At 34.8% G+C, this 18,068-nt stretch overlaps 1 protein-coding gene across 3 annotated transcripts in view; it reads right to left on the bottom strand.

Moving 5' to 3' along the window:
- The window catches only part of LOC150102474 (serine/threonine-protein kinase Genghis Khan-like), a 550,831-nt gene that overhangs the window by 104,702 nt on the left and 428,061 nt on the right, over positions 1-18,068 (bottom strand). For all 3 annotated transcript variants that reach the window (XM_090399333.1, XM_090399335.1, XM_090399334.1), the window contains exon 34: positions 2,533-2,613. In XM_090399333.1, the coding sequence (XP_090255459.1) occupies positions 2,533-2,613 (81 nt within the window). The remainder of the gene's footprint in view (positions 1-2,532; positions 2,614-18,068) is intronic.

The raw sequence follows: 18,068 nt of genomic DNA, 5'->3' as shown, positions 1-18,068 counted from the left end.
AAGTATCTTTTAATATTATGCCTTGGTTCCTATTGACGTTGTCTCCAGTCAGTAGTACTACTGCAGCTTCTTTAAAGGTTCTACATCTGTAATCCTCTTCAATGTATGGCATCGAGCTGTTGTCCCAATCAATGGAATGGTTTGAAATTGAGAAATGATGTGCTAATCCTGAGGTGTCTGTCCTGTTATTATTTACATCACCAACATGTTCCTTCTTTTTTATTTCTAGGCTTCATGAAGTTTGGCCAATGTAAGTCAGTCCACACGAACACGGTATGCTGTAAACCCCTGCGTATTTGTAGAAAGCGATGCTGTCTTTAGGAGATCTTAATAAGTGCTGTCTAGTTAAAATAGGTTTAAAAGCAACTCTGATGTTAAAAGGCTTCATGATTCTTACTATTTTGATGGAGACTGAGCCTGCATAAGGTATGACAATGGACGATATGTACAGTGTCCCTAGAGGTTGTTGTTGGGGATTGTTTCTATAGAGGATCTTTTTTTATTATATTTTGTGGATAACCATTTTTTGATAGAGTTTTTGATATAAGTGAGAGCTCAGCAAGTACATCTTTTTCTTCTGTGATGATATTTTTTGCTCTTTTTTTAGCATGTGTATGATGCTAAGTTACTGTGCATAATGATAATTAGATGTAAAATGAAGATAGCATCTGGTGTTTGTAGGTTTGCGATGGATTGTAAGCTAGATTTGTTCATTATCTTGTTTTTTAACTAGTACATCCAAAGAAGGTAATTGATGATTGTTTTCTAATTCTAATGTGAATTTAATTTTATGATGGAACGAATTTATTTTTTGGAGAGAAACTCATGTAAGGTATCTTCCGTGCCTTTCCAAACGATGAACACATCATCAACATATCTCCACCAGACTGATGGTTTCAGTTATTTTTGCTAGGATGTCATTTTCTAATTTTTCCATAAACAGATCTGCACAAGGTGGTGACAGGGGACTGCCCATGGCTAAGCCTTCCAGTTGTTGATATACTGTGTTGTTTACCTTAAAATAGACTTGAGGCAATGGAGGAAAAGCTGCATAATATCATTTGGAAAGAGATCTTTTATGATCTCAATTACTTCTTCAACTGGTACGTTCGTGAACAGAGAGACCACATCTAGACTCTCTCTCTGAATTCTCTCTCTATGAAGAGAGAGAGAGAATTCAGCCTGACAAGGCTGGAAGTATACAAGACAGTATTGAAGCGTCAAATATAGCTTAATGATTCTGAATTAATTAAGTTAGAAATAAAAGTTAATATAATTATGAGGAGAATTAGGACAGTGGCTTTAATTTCAGAATCATGTCAGAAATAAAAGTTGATCAAAAATCTGATATGATAATTATAAGGAAAATTAGGATAAAGAAATGGCTTCAATTTCAGGATTATGTTAGAAATAAAATATGAATAAAGGAATCTGACATTAGAATTTATGTGCAGAGTTAATCTAAGTGTAATTATTAGTAAACAGAATGGTAGAGGGAAAAGTTAGTAAAAACAGGCATGGAAAAGATTCAGAGGAGCCAAGATCAGGATAAATATATTTTACCTCGATCACTTAACTATATTTCGTTAGGTGCCCTTAAAAGATCAGAATGTTTAAAGACTATAGTACTGGAGACCAGACAAAATTTACAGGATAATTTGGAAGAAAATTATTGACAAAAAGCTAGTAATAATGAAATCTCAATTGTGTTGGATTGTTAGTATGCTCTGCATCCACTGATGGTATAATATATCATGAAATAACAATGATATGGCAGATAGAACTTGTAATGTTTGCAACTTTTTCTGACATCTGTATGAAAAAAACAGACCCCCACCCACTTTACATTCCTGATGTAAAAGTTTATGACTGCTGTTTCCAAAGCAATTTGTTTACTTAAACTGATCCAAGCAATTTTAAGAAGATTGATTCCTAAACTCAAAAAACCTGATGATCTGTTTTTTGTAAATTTGTATGAGTAGAATTTGTGGTTAGTTACAGAATGTAGTCTTAAGATTTCAAGGGATTCTTTCCTCTCAAATCACCATTACTGTACTTTGCTAGAGTACAATCACTACTAAAGTACTTTGATAAGATGGACAATAAGAAGATGCATTCTGAGTTAAGTGGCTGTAGTTATTACCATTTAAAGATTTAGAGCTCAACAATGGCTTTATGTTACACAATTATGGTAAGAAGAAGGATTCCAAATCTAATTATCAGTAAAAGCTGAAAATTAGATTTTCAGATTTTACTGATTTCAAACAGCCCTTTACAGATGAAATCTGTAAAAGGCTGCTTGGAGTCTCTAAGGAAGTGAAGATCCAACTATACTTTTATGTCATGATGAGAGGAGGCTGTATCCAAATCTGGCAGTTCTTCAGCTCTTACCATTTTGGTTAGATAATGCCAGAGCAAATGAGTGAATACAAAGAGTATTTTATTTTATAATCACATAACAGTAGCTTTTTAATAGTCTTAGAATACAGGTATTATATGAACTTTTTTTTTTAATCTTCCTAGTTTGCTTACCTGTAATAGCTATAAGCAACTGCTCATCAGAGAGATATTCCAATTGTGATATCTTTTTTCCATCTCCAACTCGACTGATTTCTAAAAGAAAAGCAAAAATATATGAATCATTATGAATATAAATCAGAAATTTAAGAAAGATGATGAAATTAACATACAAAAAATAAAATCACTAAGAAAATATTACAATGCGATTAAGAAAAGAAACAGTATACAACACAAACTTTTAAAATACTTTAATGCTGTTCTAATTTTTCAAATGTTATTTTTAGTGAAATTTAGCAATAAGTCGAATAAATTACTGATAAGAATCACTTAAGCATTAAAGTTAGATTTGAAGAATTCAGTATATTTTTAAGGAATTGTAGACATTCAACCAAATATTCAATCTTTATTTTCTCAGAAAGTTATTTATTAATAAATAACAACCATGATGACCATGTAAAAAAAAAATAAAAAAAAAAAATCTGTACTGGCTAAAATTACACTATTCCAGCATGGTAGTAAAATATAATGAAAAACCATGTTCGAGTGTATTGCATGATCAAATGTGGATTCCTCTATTTAAGTTAGTGAAAGTACACAATGACAAGTGCAGAAAAAGGAACAGTTGAGTCTACTATCATGGTCTGCGTATATTGCTGATGAATACTATAGACTACAAGAGCACCTGACAATTTTGTAAATAGCCAGACTAAGAAAATTTCCAGGCTGCTTAACCCTCTCATGCATAAGGGCCTCATATGAAGACACATAAAAATGATGTCCTCAGATGAGAACATCATTTTTAACATATACAGGGCACAAATTTAGCAAAATTAATGAATTCATGGTAATACTGTAAGATTAAATGGTACTGTATCATCATTATAATTTTTTATAAATGAATATAAAAATTCATGCATAAGAGGGTTAATGATGTAAACTCTTTGGGCTTATCAACATATTCAAGCTCTTGCACTTTAAAAAAAAATAAATAAAAAATACACAGACACACATTATTTTCAGAAAACTGTGGTCAGAACGGATCTGACAATACAAAGCATAAATAACTATATAAAAATAAACACATTATTTAAGAGGAAATGAAGTAACTGAGACTAACACTTTAATATATATTTCAAGGCAATAAATAGCTGGGTAAGAGACTTGCACAGCATATATGAATGGGGCAGTAATCTCCAACAACACTGTGCACATACAAGGCAGGACTATGAATGATATTAAATCTGCTATACATCAAGAGACATGGGAGAAAAAATTCTATAGAAAGTTTGGTATATTCTATGAGTGAGAATGATTTGAATGTTTAAAGCATCTGAATTGCATTGTTTTAAAATCATCTGTAGTAGTTTCAAAAAGAAGACACTATTGATGAATAAACAATATTATATTATAAAATAAATTATGGGTGAACTATAAAGAATTGGGATGCATTCAATTCTGTGAAAATGAATTCTCCCCCCCCAACAAATGATGGAATTAATGCAAAATTAAGTATACCAGAAGAAAATACAAGTGATCAGCAGATTCTAGTATTTTAGGGCTAAAATTTAAAAACTGAATCCCTGCCCAACACACTAAAGTTACATGTATATGCCTAAACAACTGTCAGCCAGGGGCAGGGAACATTTATAAGATGAATATAAACAGCCATAATTCAAGAACAAATATATTTCATTAATATTTAATGAAATATATTTGATCAAAGAAATAAAACTTTTAAAAATACACAAATTGAAAAAGTGCTTTAATTAGAAGTATTCATTTTTTGCAAGCATTTACAGGAAAATTGAATTCTGAAATTTTTGGAAACTTAGCAGGTACCTGAAACACAGTTTAATGTACAATGGTAGTAGCAGAAAAAATTTCTCTGGACAACAAAAGGCTTCTATTTTTGGCTCTCTTTGCCTACATAATTTTTTTACGAAAAGCCACATTCTCTTGAATAATGTTCCATTGTTGGTCTTCTTCCTATAATTCCACACACACAAAAAAAGCAATATTTTGTAAATCCTCCCAATTCAGCAGCAATGAAATTACTCCCATCAACTTCAATATGTTTTCAAATGCCGCTTTCATATTTACTGCACATGTGAGAGATATTCACCAAAACAACAACAACAACAATCACTTGTTTTGGAACTTCAATTTTTTATTTTATTTTTTAAAGAAGATTATCTATTTTCGTTAAGCAGTAGTTGGAAATGCTCACTATAACCTTATTAAAGGACAAAGAAATCACTGATATACTCTTTTTTTTCTTCTTCTTTTGTTGTTGTCAAGGGTATAAAACTCATTAATATGTCTATTTTTGTAGGATAAAGTATGATAGAAGGTTTGATCAGATTGTCTACTTCAATAGGTCAGAATATAAGGAGTTGGCTAAAATGCAATGCAAGTCTAGACATAATGAATCAGCTTGGTTGATGGCAAACAGTATGGATTGTATACTTTTTCATAAAAGAGATAGCAGTTAACTTATGCCACCTTCCATGTCCTCCACATATTTCTATCATTCTACTGTAATGGTTCCTGCAAGCTTTGCTTGCTAGTGTTTTTCTTGTTCTTGTATTCTCTTTTCAACGGCTCTTCTCAGAAAGGAACATGGAACAACCTTTTAATTCCAATGATCCTAACTCAACGAGGAAGCAGTACATCGAATTCCAATCTGTTACATTTCTGGCATCTCAGAATCCATTTCCGGTCTTAAGATATACAATTTAGTGGCTACTTTGCTTACTATCAACAAATTATCGTATGGTTTCCATCTTTCAAAGATAAACAGTCTCCTCTAGCTCTCTCTGATGTCTACAAATTTCTTGTGACTGTCATCATTCTTACTTCAAACAAACTGGATGCTCAGTAGTCAATTGTCATTTCTATCCAAAAGCAAGACAAAAATCCAGCCCCAGCCAATAATTATCGTCTCATTGCTCTGACTAGCTGTCTTTATAAGGTCTTGGAAAAAAATGGTAAACGCAAGACTTCTCTGGTACTTAGAAAGCAACAAACTTCTTTCCAGCACACAATGCAGCTTTTGTAGACACTGATCAACTTCAGACCATTTGGTCCATTTAGAAACATGTATAAGTGACACTTTCCTGAAATGAGAACATGTGGTTTCAGTGTTCTTCGATATGGAAAAAAGCCTACGACACAGCCTGGAAATATGGCATCTTAAAAGACCTGTTTAATCTTGGTCTGAAGGGACCTGTCTGTTTTTATTAAGAACTTTCTATCCAGCCATCCTCCACCCTGATCCTGATTTAAGAATGGGACAAACTATTATCCCTGTAGTTAAAGAGGTGAAGTTTTTGGGATTCATCTTTTGATAGAAAGCCGGGATAAGTGCAAAAAAAAAAAAACATAGAACATCCTCTGTACTTTAACCAGCAATGACAGCAAAATGGATACCCTGATGATGGACTGGGTCCAACAACCTGAGCATGCTCTCCATTGCAGAACTGTAAACTTGGGATCCATAATCAAACTTTGAACGTATAAGTGCATGATAAATGCGGAGCAAGGAACATCGATTGCACTCTGGTGATTGGACCTGATCCATCATCAAGGTATCTGATTAAATACTGGTGCTTTTCTCATATCACCCATTCAAAGCCTTAATGTTGAATCAAATGAACCCCTTCTATCACTTAAACGAAAACATCTGTCTCTTAATTATGCCCTAAAAATAAAGTTCCTGAAAACTCGTGAATGTTCATTATAACCTTATTATCAGGCAGTTCATTATAACCTTATTATCAGGCAAAGAGATCACTGATATATTCTTTTTTTTTTTCTTCTTCTTTTGTCGTTGTTGTGAAGGGCATAAAACTCATTATGTTTAACTAGTATTAACTATTACATTTTCTCTACATTGGAAGGTCCTGTATCACACATTAGATTGCCATCCATCCTTTTGGTATGCGCATTTTAAAGAGGCTATGGAAGCCATCAGCATGAGTGTTGACAACATTACCTGCACCAAACACGATAGCATGGCAGGCTTGAACTCCATCCTACAACCTCTCACTCTGTCAACTACAGAAGTCTCATACACCCTATCTACCTTCAGTTGTTCAATGCACACAGAGCAGTCCACTCTGATTTGTTGTCCATCTATACTGGTGGTTCAAGATCAGAGATCTCTGTTGGCTGTGCTGCTGTATTTCCTAACATTATAATCTCCAACCAGATCCCACTCAATTGCAGTAACTATACAGAGTTGCATGTCATTCATTTCACACTTGTGCATATGAAAGAAAATGCCTGCCAAGTGTATAATTTATACAGATTCTTTGAGTTTTTTTTACAGGTCATCTCCTCTCCAGTGTATAATCCATATCTAGTGCTTGGCAAGGTACTTCAACTTTTGTACAAATTGAAAACCCTTAATTATGATGTTTGGTTGTGTTGGATTCCCAGCCACATCGGATTTAAGGTAAATGACATCACAGATGCAGCTGCTAGATCAGCTCATGCTTTCTCAGCATACTGTTTCTCGACAAAGTTAAATGGCCAATGGCAGTCTAGTCAACGTAGGAACAGAAGAGAGAAAGCTGTTCTTGCATAAGTCACAATCATCTCATATATTATTTACTGAGGGCCAATGACCAACCTATGTGTAGGAAATGCAACACCTGTCTTAACATTGGTCATATTCTGGTGCTTCACTCAAGAGAGAAATGACATTTTTACTTATCTGGCTGTCAGTCCTATATACTCAGCCAGATGTTATCAAACTTGAACAGATTGCATGACGTTTTTAGATTTTTACAAAACATTTAACTTATTCAGAGATATTTGATTATAGATTTGTTTATATGTACATTACTAAACTTTGTACATACATTTAATTTACTCATTTAGCTTTTTATAACTTTGTACATATACTTTATATTATTTCCTAATTTATTTCCTTTTAACTATTTATTTATTATTTACTTATCAACATTCTGTGTACTGCTGTAACTTGTGTCCTGCCACAGCATGACTTTTTCTGTCCTTCCACCATAAACCTCAAATCAATCGATCAAATGCTCGGTAGAAAAGAGAACACAAAAACACAAATCTTATATTAGCAACAGCAAGTAAATCCAGCTCGGCACACAGCATGGAATAGATAAAGACCACAATATCCTATGGTCTGAAACACGCTCACTTCATCAATGTCTGTATAAATTTGCGTGTTTGTTTAAAGAAAGCGCTGTGGCCTTACTTCACCATATGAACTTAAATCAGAATGACTGCTTCTCTCTATCTAAGATATGGGAAAATCTTATTCTAATCACACTTCAATCATTTTTTTTTTCAATAGTTAATGAATAATTAATATTGCAATATCCCTCAGTTATACCACTGTGTTGTTTTATGTATAACATCATGTGGCTCTTACTTTTCAAATCAATTTATTGTTCATGTTCTACCTTGTAATTAACTATCGTTGCCACTAATGATGGCCTGTAATATTCAGGCTGAAATATATGGCCTTAATTAAATAATATTACTTATTCCTTGTGTTTTTCGTGTTTATTAAAAGAAGTCTAATATGGCACAAGTATCTCTTAAACAACAGAACAGAAACTGTATCCCTCAGCATAACATTCACTACTAGTATATAAAATTAGCACAAGCTCAATAAACTGATAAACTGAAAAAATATGCTTACAAACTTAAACTTTTTTTCCTAAGAAGCTTGCATGCTCCTGCCCTTCCTCAAAACAACTTTTAATTAATTTTTTTTAAAAACCATCTTCAGTTGTAGAAAATATGTGGTCACAAGATCATGATGCTAGCGTATATAGTGCAACTTTAATACTGCTTGTGTGTATGGGCAGAAGGCACTACTGATTTTAATGACTGCCACTGTTTATCTTTTGCACAGATAACAAAGGATGATATAGTCAATAAATATATCTAAGTATACTTCACTAAGTGCAGATATCAACCACTTTATGTAATGCTGACTTTCAGAATCAAATTTTTTCTTAATTTCTATGCAAAATAAGATATTACATTTGAGATCTGCAATAAGACAATTCCTAAATATTGAAAAATTTGTACCCTGCACCCCCATGCAGAAGGGATATGATACATAGCTAAACAAGTTCCACTTGATGCCTGACAAGCGTGAGACACAGTTCATGTCATGATTTTCATGCCATTCACCTTAAAACTACAGTCTTTAAATATTCCTACTTCTCTGTTAGTGTCACTTGCAGTGACTACTCTGATTTCGTGCCAACATTATAAACAGCCTCAATTATGGTCTCAGCCAGCTCAATGGATTAGTACTGAGATTAATCATTTCTTAATCATGTGCAGTGCACAAATTACTTAATCCAATTTGATGCACTTCTCTAGCTACAATCTGACAATAACTGAAGCTGTAATGAGAGGCTATAATTTGTAATATAGTATTATATGTAATAAATGCATGTACTACTACTATTCTCTCTAGTTCAGATGAGAAATATATATATATATACTTGTCATATACATACACACACAAGAAAAACAATTTTGTATGCTTGAAGCAAGTATGAAATAGACAAAAATCTCATCATCATCATAAAATTCCTGATAGATACCCTCAAAGGATGTACAGGATATAATAGTACATGAAAAATTTACATCATTACTAACTTCCTATCTACAATTTTCCTCCAAATCAGTCTGTTACCTGTCAAGACTCCAACATTATCAGATCTTATATTTCTATCTTCTAAGGTACTTTTTACTATATCAATCCACTCATATCTTGGTCTTCCTCTGGGTCTTTTTCCTGCCAACCTGACAGAGAACACTTGTTTTGCTAATCTTTCCTCACCCATTCTGTTTAAGTGACCATACCACCTGAGATTAGTTCTGCTAATGCATTCCTGGATGCTGACAATGTCAAGTTCTTTCCTAATATCCTCGTTTTTAATATGATATTGCCATTGATGCCATCTGTTCACACCTCTAATCTTTCTCAGGACTCTCATCTGCGGTCTCTAGTCTTTGGTAAAGTGTTTAACTTCTGACCAAGCTCTCAGATCCATAAGTTAAAACTGGTTTGAACACTGTCTTGTATATAGCTAATTTAGTGTTCTGACTAATTTCTCTCTTATTCCATATGAATTTATTCAGTTAACTTCCTACTACACCAGCTTTGTTGATTCTGTTGTCTATTTCCATATTTAATATACCATCTTCAGTAAAAATTGTGCCTAAGTAGCGCAAATGTTTTACTTGTTCCACAGGTTCACTGTTGATAGCGCAGTTGACATTTTCAACGATTCTGCCTATTTTCATTGTCTTTGTCTTTTTATTGCTCACCTTCATACCATATCTATTACAACAGTTATTCAATTTAGTCAGGGAAACTTGCAGAATTGAAGTGGATTTATTTATAAGTATAACATCATCTGCATAAAGCAAAGAGCTGACATTAACATCTCCAATTTTGATATCGAGTTTAATACCACTTTCCTTCATAATGTGATCCATATAGATAATGAATGAGAGAGCATAATGTGCATCCTTGTCTGACACCAGATTAAGCATTAAACCATCTTCCTGTACTTCCTTCAATTCTAACTGCTGACTTACAACTCAAATAAAGACTAAGTATTGCTTGATATAATGCTTCATTAACACCATATAACTGTAGCATTTGGAATAGCTTCTCTCTTGGCACTTTGTCATATGCCTTTTCCAGATCTACAAAACTTAAATACAGATCTTTGTTATATTCCCATGATTTCTCAACTATCTGTCGTAAAGTGAAAATCTGAGTCTGACAACCTCTATTTGGCCTGAATCTAGCTTGTTCTCCACCAAACTTCTCTTCCACAATCTTTCTCAGCCATTTCTCAAGTATACTTGCATATATCGTACCAAGAACACTCAGTAATGAAAATATCTCTGTAATTCTCACAATCAGTTTCATTTCCATTTTTATATATGGGTATTATGAGAATTCTACTCCAATCATCTGGAATTCGTTCCTCTGTCCAGGTCTTCTGAACTATGCAGTGCAGCCATTGTACGACTTATACCTCCATACTTTATCAGGAATACTACTGGATATGTATTCCTGACTGTTTGCCTGTTGAGTGTTTTGTTTACCACTGTGCAATCACTGCTTGTTTCGTTTAGCAATTTTTTGAAGTAATTACTCCATACTTCAAGGATATCTTTTTCTTCAGTTTTCATGTCACCTTTATTATCCTTATCCCACCTAACTCCTTTTACAGCATTCTTTCCACCATTTCTAAGCTTCTTCAACAATCTCCTGAATATTTTGCCACCTTCTTGATATTTATTTTTTATGTTTTTGCCAAAGTCCTCCTATGACTTTTGTTTAGCCAGTTTTACACAGTGTTTAGCTTTCTTACATTTGTGTCTGTATTCGCTAAGAGCACAAGCTCACTTATTTGCAAGGAACTTATATGCTTTCTTCTTTTCCTTCACTGCCTCACAGTGAAGGAAAAGTCAGAACTCTATAGTGGACACAACTTCCTGTGTCCACTATGGAGTTCTAAGTTTTAAAAGAGGTATACCGTGAGTAGACATATCGATACAAAATAAATAACGGAAAAAAGTAGCTGGTGTAAGATTTGATATTTTTTTTTTTTTTTTTTTTTTTTTTTAGGAAAGTTATTGACCTTTTTAGTTATCTTACACCAGCTAATTAGGTGGTGCTTTTTGGAATTGTCAGTTAGTGTTTAATTTTGAGCTTAATGTACTGAAGATGCCTGTGACACACAGGCGAAAATTATACTATTAAATAATCTTTCTACATGAGTTTTTTCCGTTATTTATTTTGTATCACTATGGAGTTCTGATTTTTCTATCCTCACAGACAACCTCAACACATGCCTTTCTGGCTGAATCAATCAGTGTTTTCTTCAGGCTTGGCACTGAATCGACAAAGTTTGGTTCCTGCTTGCAAACTCTTTCATTTTTTCTTGAATAATATTTGTGTATTTTAGACTACAGTTCACATCTGAAAGCTGCTCAACTTTTATTCTCTTTAAATCTTTCTTACATGTTCTTCTTTTCAATATGAAAATCAATTTTATCCTGCTCAAGACTAAATGGTGTTCACTTCCAAATTCAAATCCTCTGTACACTCTGGTGTCCTGCACCAGGGAGAAAACATCACTATCAACAATAACATAGTCGATGAGATTTTTCTTATTCCTTGCCTCTTCTCTCCATGTGAATTTGTGCACAATTTTATGTTGGAACATGGTGTTAGTAATCACCAGTCCATGTCCTGAGCAGAAATCCAACAGGTATTTGCCATTATTATTAATTTTGCTCTTTTCTCCAATTGTTCCAAAATATTTTTGTATGTCTAATAAAATTAGTTTAATCCTTTTTCCAAGTGTCAGCAAACAATGTTTGCACCTGAAAGTATCTTCAGGACTGGGGTAAGGTGATACAACACCAGGGTAACTCATTGCAAAGGTGGAGTAAGATACCAACACTCCTATCTCAGTATCTCCTATAATGCAAAACACATCTCCTTGCGGATATGTCTAACGTTATGCATTAAGGGAAGGGCCACTACCCAGACTAGTTTCGACCTTTATTGAGGTCTCTTCAGTGGGAGCCAGGCCCAAGTGGAGATGCCAGGCAGAAGCATTAGCAGGTCATCTCCACCTATAGGAGTTGCCAAATGGTGTGCCACCCTTTTTTAATAAATTACTCAGGATTTAGAGAAAGATGTTGAAAGTTTATTTTTCACTTGGTTAGAGTATAATAAAATTAGTTTAATCCTTTTTCCAAGTGTGAGCAAACAAAGTTTGCACCTGAAAGTATCTTCAGGACTGGGGTAAAGTGGTACAACACCCCAACTTTTGTATGTCTGACAATCATTTCCTACTCTGCTATTTAGATCCCCAACAAGGACCAACTTTTCCTTTTTCATTGTGTCAGTTGCGTTCTCTAAAGCATCAAAAAATTCCTCCACTTTTGCCTTAGTAGAACTTTGTGTGGGACCATAAGCACAAATAAGTCTCATTGTCCAGTTCCCCATTCTGATGTTTGCCCACATCACTCTACTTGAGACTGCCTGAAATTCAAGAAGATTAGCGTCGTATTTAGTGTTGAATACTATGGCTACTCCTTCTTTTCCTTGATTGTCATTGCCTGAATATAATATTTTGTATTTATTGCTCAGAAAAAGATCTCACCAGTTTTTGTCTTTTTTTCTTTCAGACCCCTATTATGTCGATCTGGTACTTATCCAATTCCTCAACTAGCTCCATTTTTTCTTTGCCATTCAGGCTTCTTATGTTGATAGTACCAATCTTGAACTCTGGTGATGTGAGTTGGGGTAAGTTTTAGAATTTGTTCCAGTAGCTGAATTTTCGCTGTTTGCCCTGGTTCCCTGGAGAAAACAAAGGCGGCCTTGTTAAACTGGGCGATGCCCCAGCCGGCATGAAATTCTGTCATGTTGTACCATCATATGAAATTTTGGTTTAAGCCAATAAGAATATAATTTGGTCGGCTACATCCCAAATTGCCAGCCCATCCTTATCCATTCGGTATCCAGGTAGATACCTAACAGGGTGCACCACGAGAAGGTGAGGATTGGACAGTAGGTAAGAAGCCCTGGTTGGTTCTCCGCATTCCTTTGAAGGCTATGTGAAAGTCTCCTCTCAGTTATATGGCTTTGACCCAATCTCTTAATTATTTAATATTGGGATAACTAGTTTCATTATAATTACATGCAACTTTGGGAAAAAAAGGTGTAAAAAAGAAAATAAATATAAAGAGGCAGACTTAACAGTTAGAGAGATTAACATGGTGATAACAAATATGGTATGTAGGATTCCAATAATCCAAATTTGTTGTGTGCATGAGTTCACAGTTATGCATGTTTCTGCACTCTTGTTTGTGTAAAAGTGGTCCATAGCTAGGAAACATTCAGAAAGATTAATGTTGAGATTTATACTCACATATACAGGGTCGAACACAATCTCAGTAAACTCTCAGATTTTTCTTTCAGTCTTCTCATAACAGCAGTGCAGGATTTCTGATTTATTCCACTGAGGTTATCAAGGAGAATGGTTGAAGATAACACATTATAACAGTGCAGTGATCTCACAATTCTCATGTACTATGTCTTTGACATCTCCTTGATATACTGCTTTTGTCTAATTAGAAGTAATGATTGTATTCTGATAAAAGAAGTGAAAAGTTTTATTTTATATTCCTTAAGAATTCTGGCTAGTTTGATGAAAGAGAATTAATACAGGGGAGAGAAATATAACCTCTAACTTCCTCATTATCAGAAGTGTGTTGAGTTTGTTGACTGGTAAGGAGTCTGGAGATGGTGCACGATTATAACCATTTTGTAGGAAGGTATTTGTTGGAAATTGCAGTTTAACTCCACCTTTTCAGTAATTACTATTATTATCTGCGACCTCCAGGGAGTCAAGGACACATCAAGGGAGGCTGTAAATTACCGTACCCAGCTATCATACCTACCCTTGAATTCATTCACACTAGATGCACTCACTACCCGTAAGTGCAAATTATTCCACTCACTCCCTGCCTTCTGGGAGAAAAACCTAGCTCTTACCCCTTTCTTGACTGCAAATAAATTTAACTTCCATGGATGCCCCCATGTTCTCTCCCCACCTTCCATTTAACGAAAAATTTCATCAGTTGAAATGCTATAACACCCATTCAAAAGTTTATAGACCTCTATCATATCATCCCTCTTTCTCCTGTTAACCAGTCTGTAATCCACATGCAATCTGTCCTCATAAACTAAATCCCATAATCCTGATATAATCTTCGTAACTCTTCTTTGCACCTTTCCACAGCTTCTTTATCCCCTTGGAACCCAGGAGATCAAATCTACGCACAGTAAGGCCACACTTGGTATTTGATAAGACCAAGTGTGTTCTTATCAAAGCCTTATAAAGAGGCAAAATGACTTCCTTATCCTTACAAGTTAAGGTTTGCTTAAACATAGCAATTATCCTCTGAGTTGTTTTTGCAACTTGTGCTAATGTGACCTTTGAACTTTAAATTCTTATCCACCAATACACCAAAATCCATTGTCTCTTCAGTTTCTTGTAGCATAACCCAGCTAATATAATATGCCGCTGGAACTCTAATCATGCCAAAGTGCATAACTTTACACTTACTAACATTAAATTGACAACCATTTTCGTTTGCCCAGATTTCCAGTCTATTCAAATCATTTTGTAATTGCTGAATTTCAGTAGCATCCCTGATTGCCCTGCCTATCTTCGCATCATCAGCAAACAATTGCAAATCTGATGATAGACCCTGCTTGAAGTCATTAATGTATAGATTGAACAATAATGGCCCAAGGACTGAACCCCGAGGTACACCACTGGTTACCTTAAATCTGGCAGATTCACACCCACTGTATACCACTTTTTCATGTCTGTCTGTCAACCATTCCATGATCCAAGTCAATAGATTATATTCCAATTCCATATTCTGCAGTTTATGCAACAGCCTGTCGTGTGGTATCCTATCAAATGCCTTAGAAAAATCCAACATTATCATAGTGTATCCATTCCCTTTATCCAACTCGGCCATAACATTGTTATAAAATATGAGCAAATTGCTCATATTTTATAACTCAAACATAACCTTCCTTTAGTAAACCCACGCTGTTCCCTGCAGAGTATAGAATGATTGTCTACCCATTTCTGTATTCCAGTTCTTACCAACTTCTCTAAAATCTTCACTACCACAGCAGAGATACTAATAGGTCGGTAGTTAGACACATCAGTTTTTGCACCACCCTTGTGCAAGAACTATTATACATTCCTTCCATTCCTGTGGTATCATTCCTGAGCTGAGACTCAAGTTATGCAAATGTGTGAAAAGCTTAGCCAATTCAGCTGAACATTCCCTTAACAAACATGCAGATATTACATTTGTCCCTATTGACAAATTCTTATCCAGGTTATGCAAGAGCTCTTTAACCTAATTTTCATGAACCTCTAACTCTTCATCCAACTTAGCAGTAGCACCATACCACATACGCCTGGTTGATATATCTTAGCAAAGTGAACACTCATTAACTGAACAAACTCCTTAACTTCTGACACTCGTGTACCATCTGCATTCAATAGAGTTATTCCTCCACATTCATTCTTTCTTTTGCTTGCGAGATAACGATAAAATTCTTTTGGATTGCCTTTAGCTTGCATGGCCAATTTCTTTTCATGCTCCATTTTAGCTTTTCTCATAATACTCGTTACTTTTCTGGTCTGAGCTTTATATATTTTATAACTCCTCTCACTCTTATTCTCACGATATTCTTTCCACATCATCTTCTTCTTGTGAATCTCTAGCTTAATAAGGCTGCACATCCATTTCACTCCCAACCTATTTATTCTTCGGATACTAGGGATACATTCAGACACCGCTTCATTCAAGTACTTTTTCAAAGATTCCCATGCATTGCTGACAATTTTTCCATTCAGTAACTGATACCATGGGACCAAAGATACTATTCTTCTAAGTTGATCATAATTTCCAGCTTTGTAATTCACAGCATGTAGCCTGATTTAATCAGAGCTTCAATACAAGTAGATACTTCCCAAGAAAGAACAGCATGATCACTGTCACCAATTGGTGGTAAAATAGCCTTATTCTTGAGAGAGATCCCTTCTGGACCTCGAGTTCCTTCTTTCACATACTGCTTGAGAAAGTTATCTCGCAACAATTCAATAAATTCCTGTTCTTTCTGATCATGAGATTCCTCTTCTATCCAATCAATGTTTGGAAAATTAAAGTTACCCAGAATGATCATTCACTTGCTACCTATAAGGCTAAATTGGCGATGCACTTCTTCATCCCCTACAACTGAGCTGCCAGGTCTGTAGCAACACCCCACCATATATTCCATTCTGTTAACCTCCACTTTACACCAAATAGATTCAAACTCATTGCTACATGGGACATTGTTACCATCATTGTTTTCTTGTATTTCTACCCTAACTGGACTTAAGTCATCTGATATCATATGTAACACTCCTCCTCCTCTCCTATCATTCCTAAAAATAGTATATCTGTTACACTCGATCCCACTTACCATATCTGATTCTGATAGCTAGATTTCACTAATGCCAACAATTTTAGGCCACACCGTATTCAATAAAGCAACAAACTCAATCTCTTTGTTTCTAATGCTCCTGGCATTTGTGTATAGACATAATAAATTACGACCTAGCCTATTCTTATAAATAGATATGCAATGAATTTGATCTTGTTCTAGAATTTTCTCTTTTTCCTCCCCAGACATACTTAAAATGTCCAAACCCAAAGCATATTTTTCCACTCCTTCACCACATAACCATGTTCAAAAGCATTTATATCTTTATCACATTTGTATACCATAGCTGAACTTTCACACACATTTTTCCCATTCTTCCCTTGATGATCTAGTTTCCCTGATTCTCTGCATCAAGTCTCATACGAAGAAGTAATTTCTCCAGGCTTCTGATGCCAAATGAATTCAAGTGCAGCCATCATTCTTATACAAATCTTTTCTGCCATCAAACCCCACGTCTAAAAACTCACATCCATAATAAGACAGCAAAAACTCTTATTCCAAGTGGTGAGATAATGCCTAATTTTTGAGGTTTGGTAATGATGAAGGTTAATTTTCTAGACATTTTAAGGGTAGTTATATATATACAGTCATCACCCAACTTACGTCCGGATTCTGTTCCATCTGGCAGGATGCAAGTCGAATCAGACATTAAATCAACAGAGTTATAGAGGTTAGGGACTTAACCGTAATAAGTATACTGTCATTTTAATTTTTAAACCTTATAAAACTGTACTATGTATTACTGCCACTATAAAACAGGAGAATAATCATCCAAATCTTCCTCCACAATCACATCTTCATTAACTTCCCTGTGTGAACGATCAGGCTGTGGCTCTTCCGGTATAACCTTTGTTTTTATGATGAAAATGTCCAATGTGCTTTGCTTATTCTCTTCTTCTTTTCATCATAAATTTGTTTATAGCATGCAATCGTATCAGGTACTTTCCTTTATAATAATAAGTAGAGTTCAACATTGGGATCCATGTCTTTAGCCATTTTGAGAACATTACTAACTGCAGAGAACATTTCTACAAGACCCTTCACTGTGAATTGTTTAACCACCTTTTCCTGTTTCTCTTTTCCTTTTCTCATTTTTCCTCTTCTGAAACAGTAGTTTCTCCAGTTCGACCCCCGAAGAGTTGGTCAACTCTTCGGTGGAGGGACTTTCTATGAGTTGAATTATATCGTCATCACTCACTTCGAGATTCAGATTGTTTGCTAGGCTCACTATTACACACTTCCAAAATCAAGCACAAACGTTATTAATGTCTTTTTCCATATGACACTCATACATTGAGAGGTCACTTCATCCCAAGCCACAGCAATATTTTTAATAGCATCATAAATATTAATGTTTTCCACAATTGCATGAGAGTCTAGTAATTTCCTTCAGTAGCAGAAATGGCTGCTACTCCACAATTGCATG

The sequence above is a fragment of the Typopeltis vanoorti genome, chromosome 10, assembly GCF_054136105.1.
Source record: "Typopeltis vanoorti isolate ZY-2024b chromosome 10, IOZ_Tvanoo_1.0, whole genome shotgun sequence".
NCBI classification, from domain to species: Eukaryota; Metazoa; Arthropoda; class Arachnida; order Uropygi; family Thelyphonidae; genus Typopeltis; species Typopeltis vanoorti.
The sequence above is the reverse complement of the archived record's forward strand: the minus strand, read 5'-3'. Positions and strand labels throughout refer to the sequence as shown.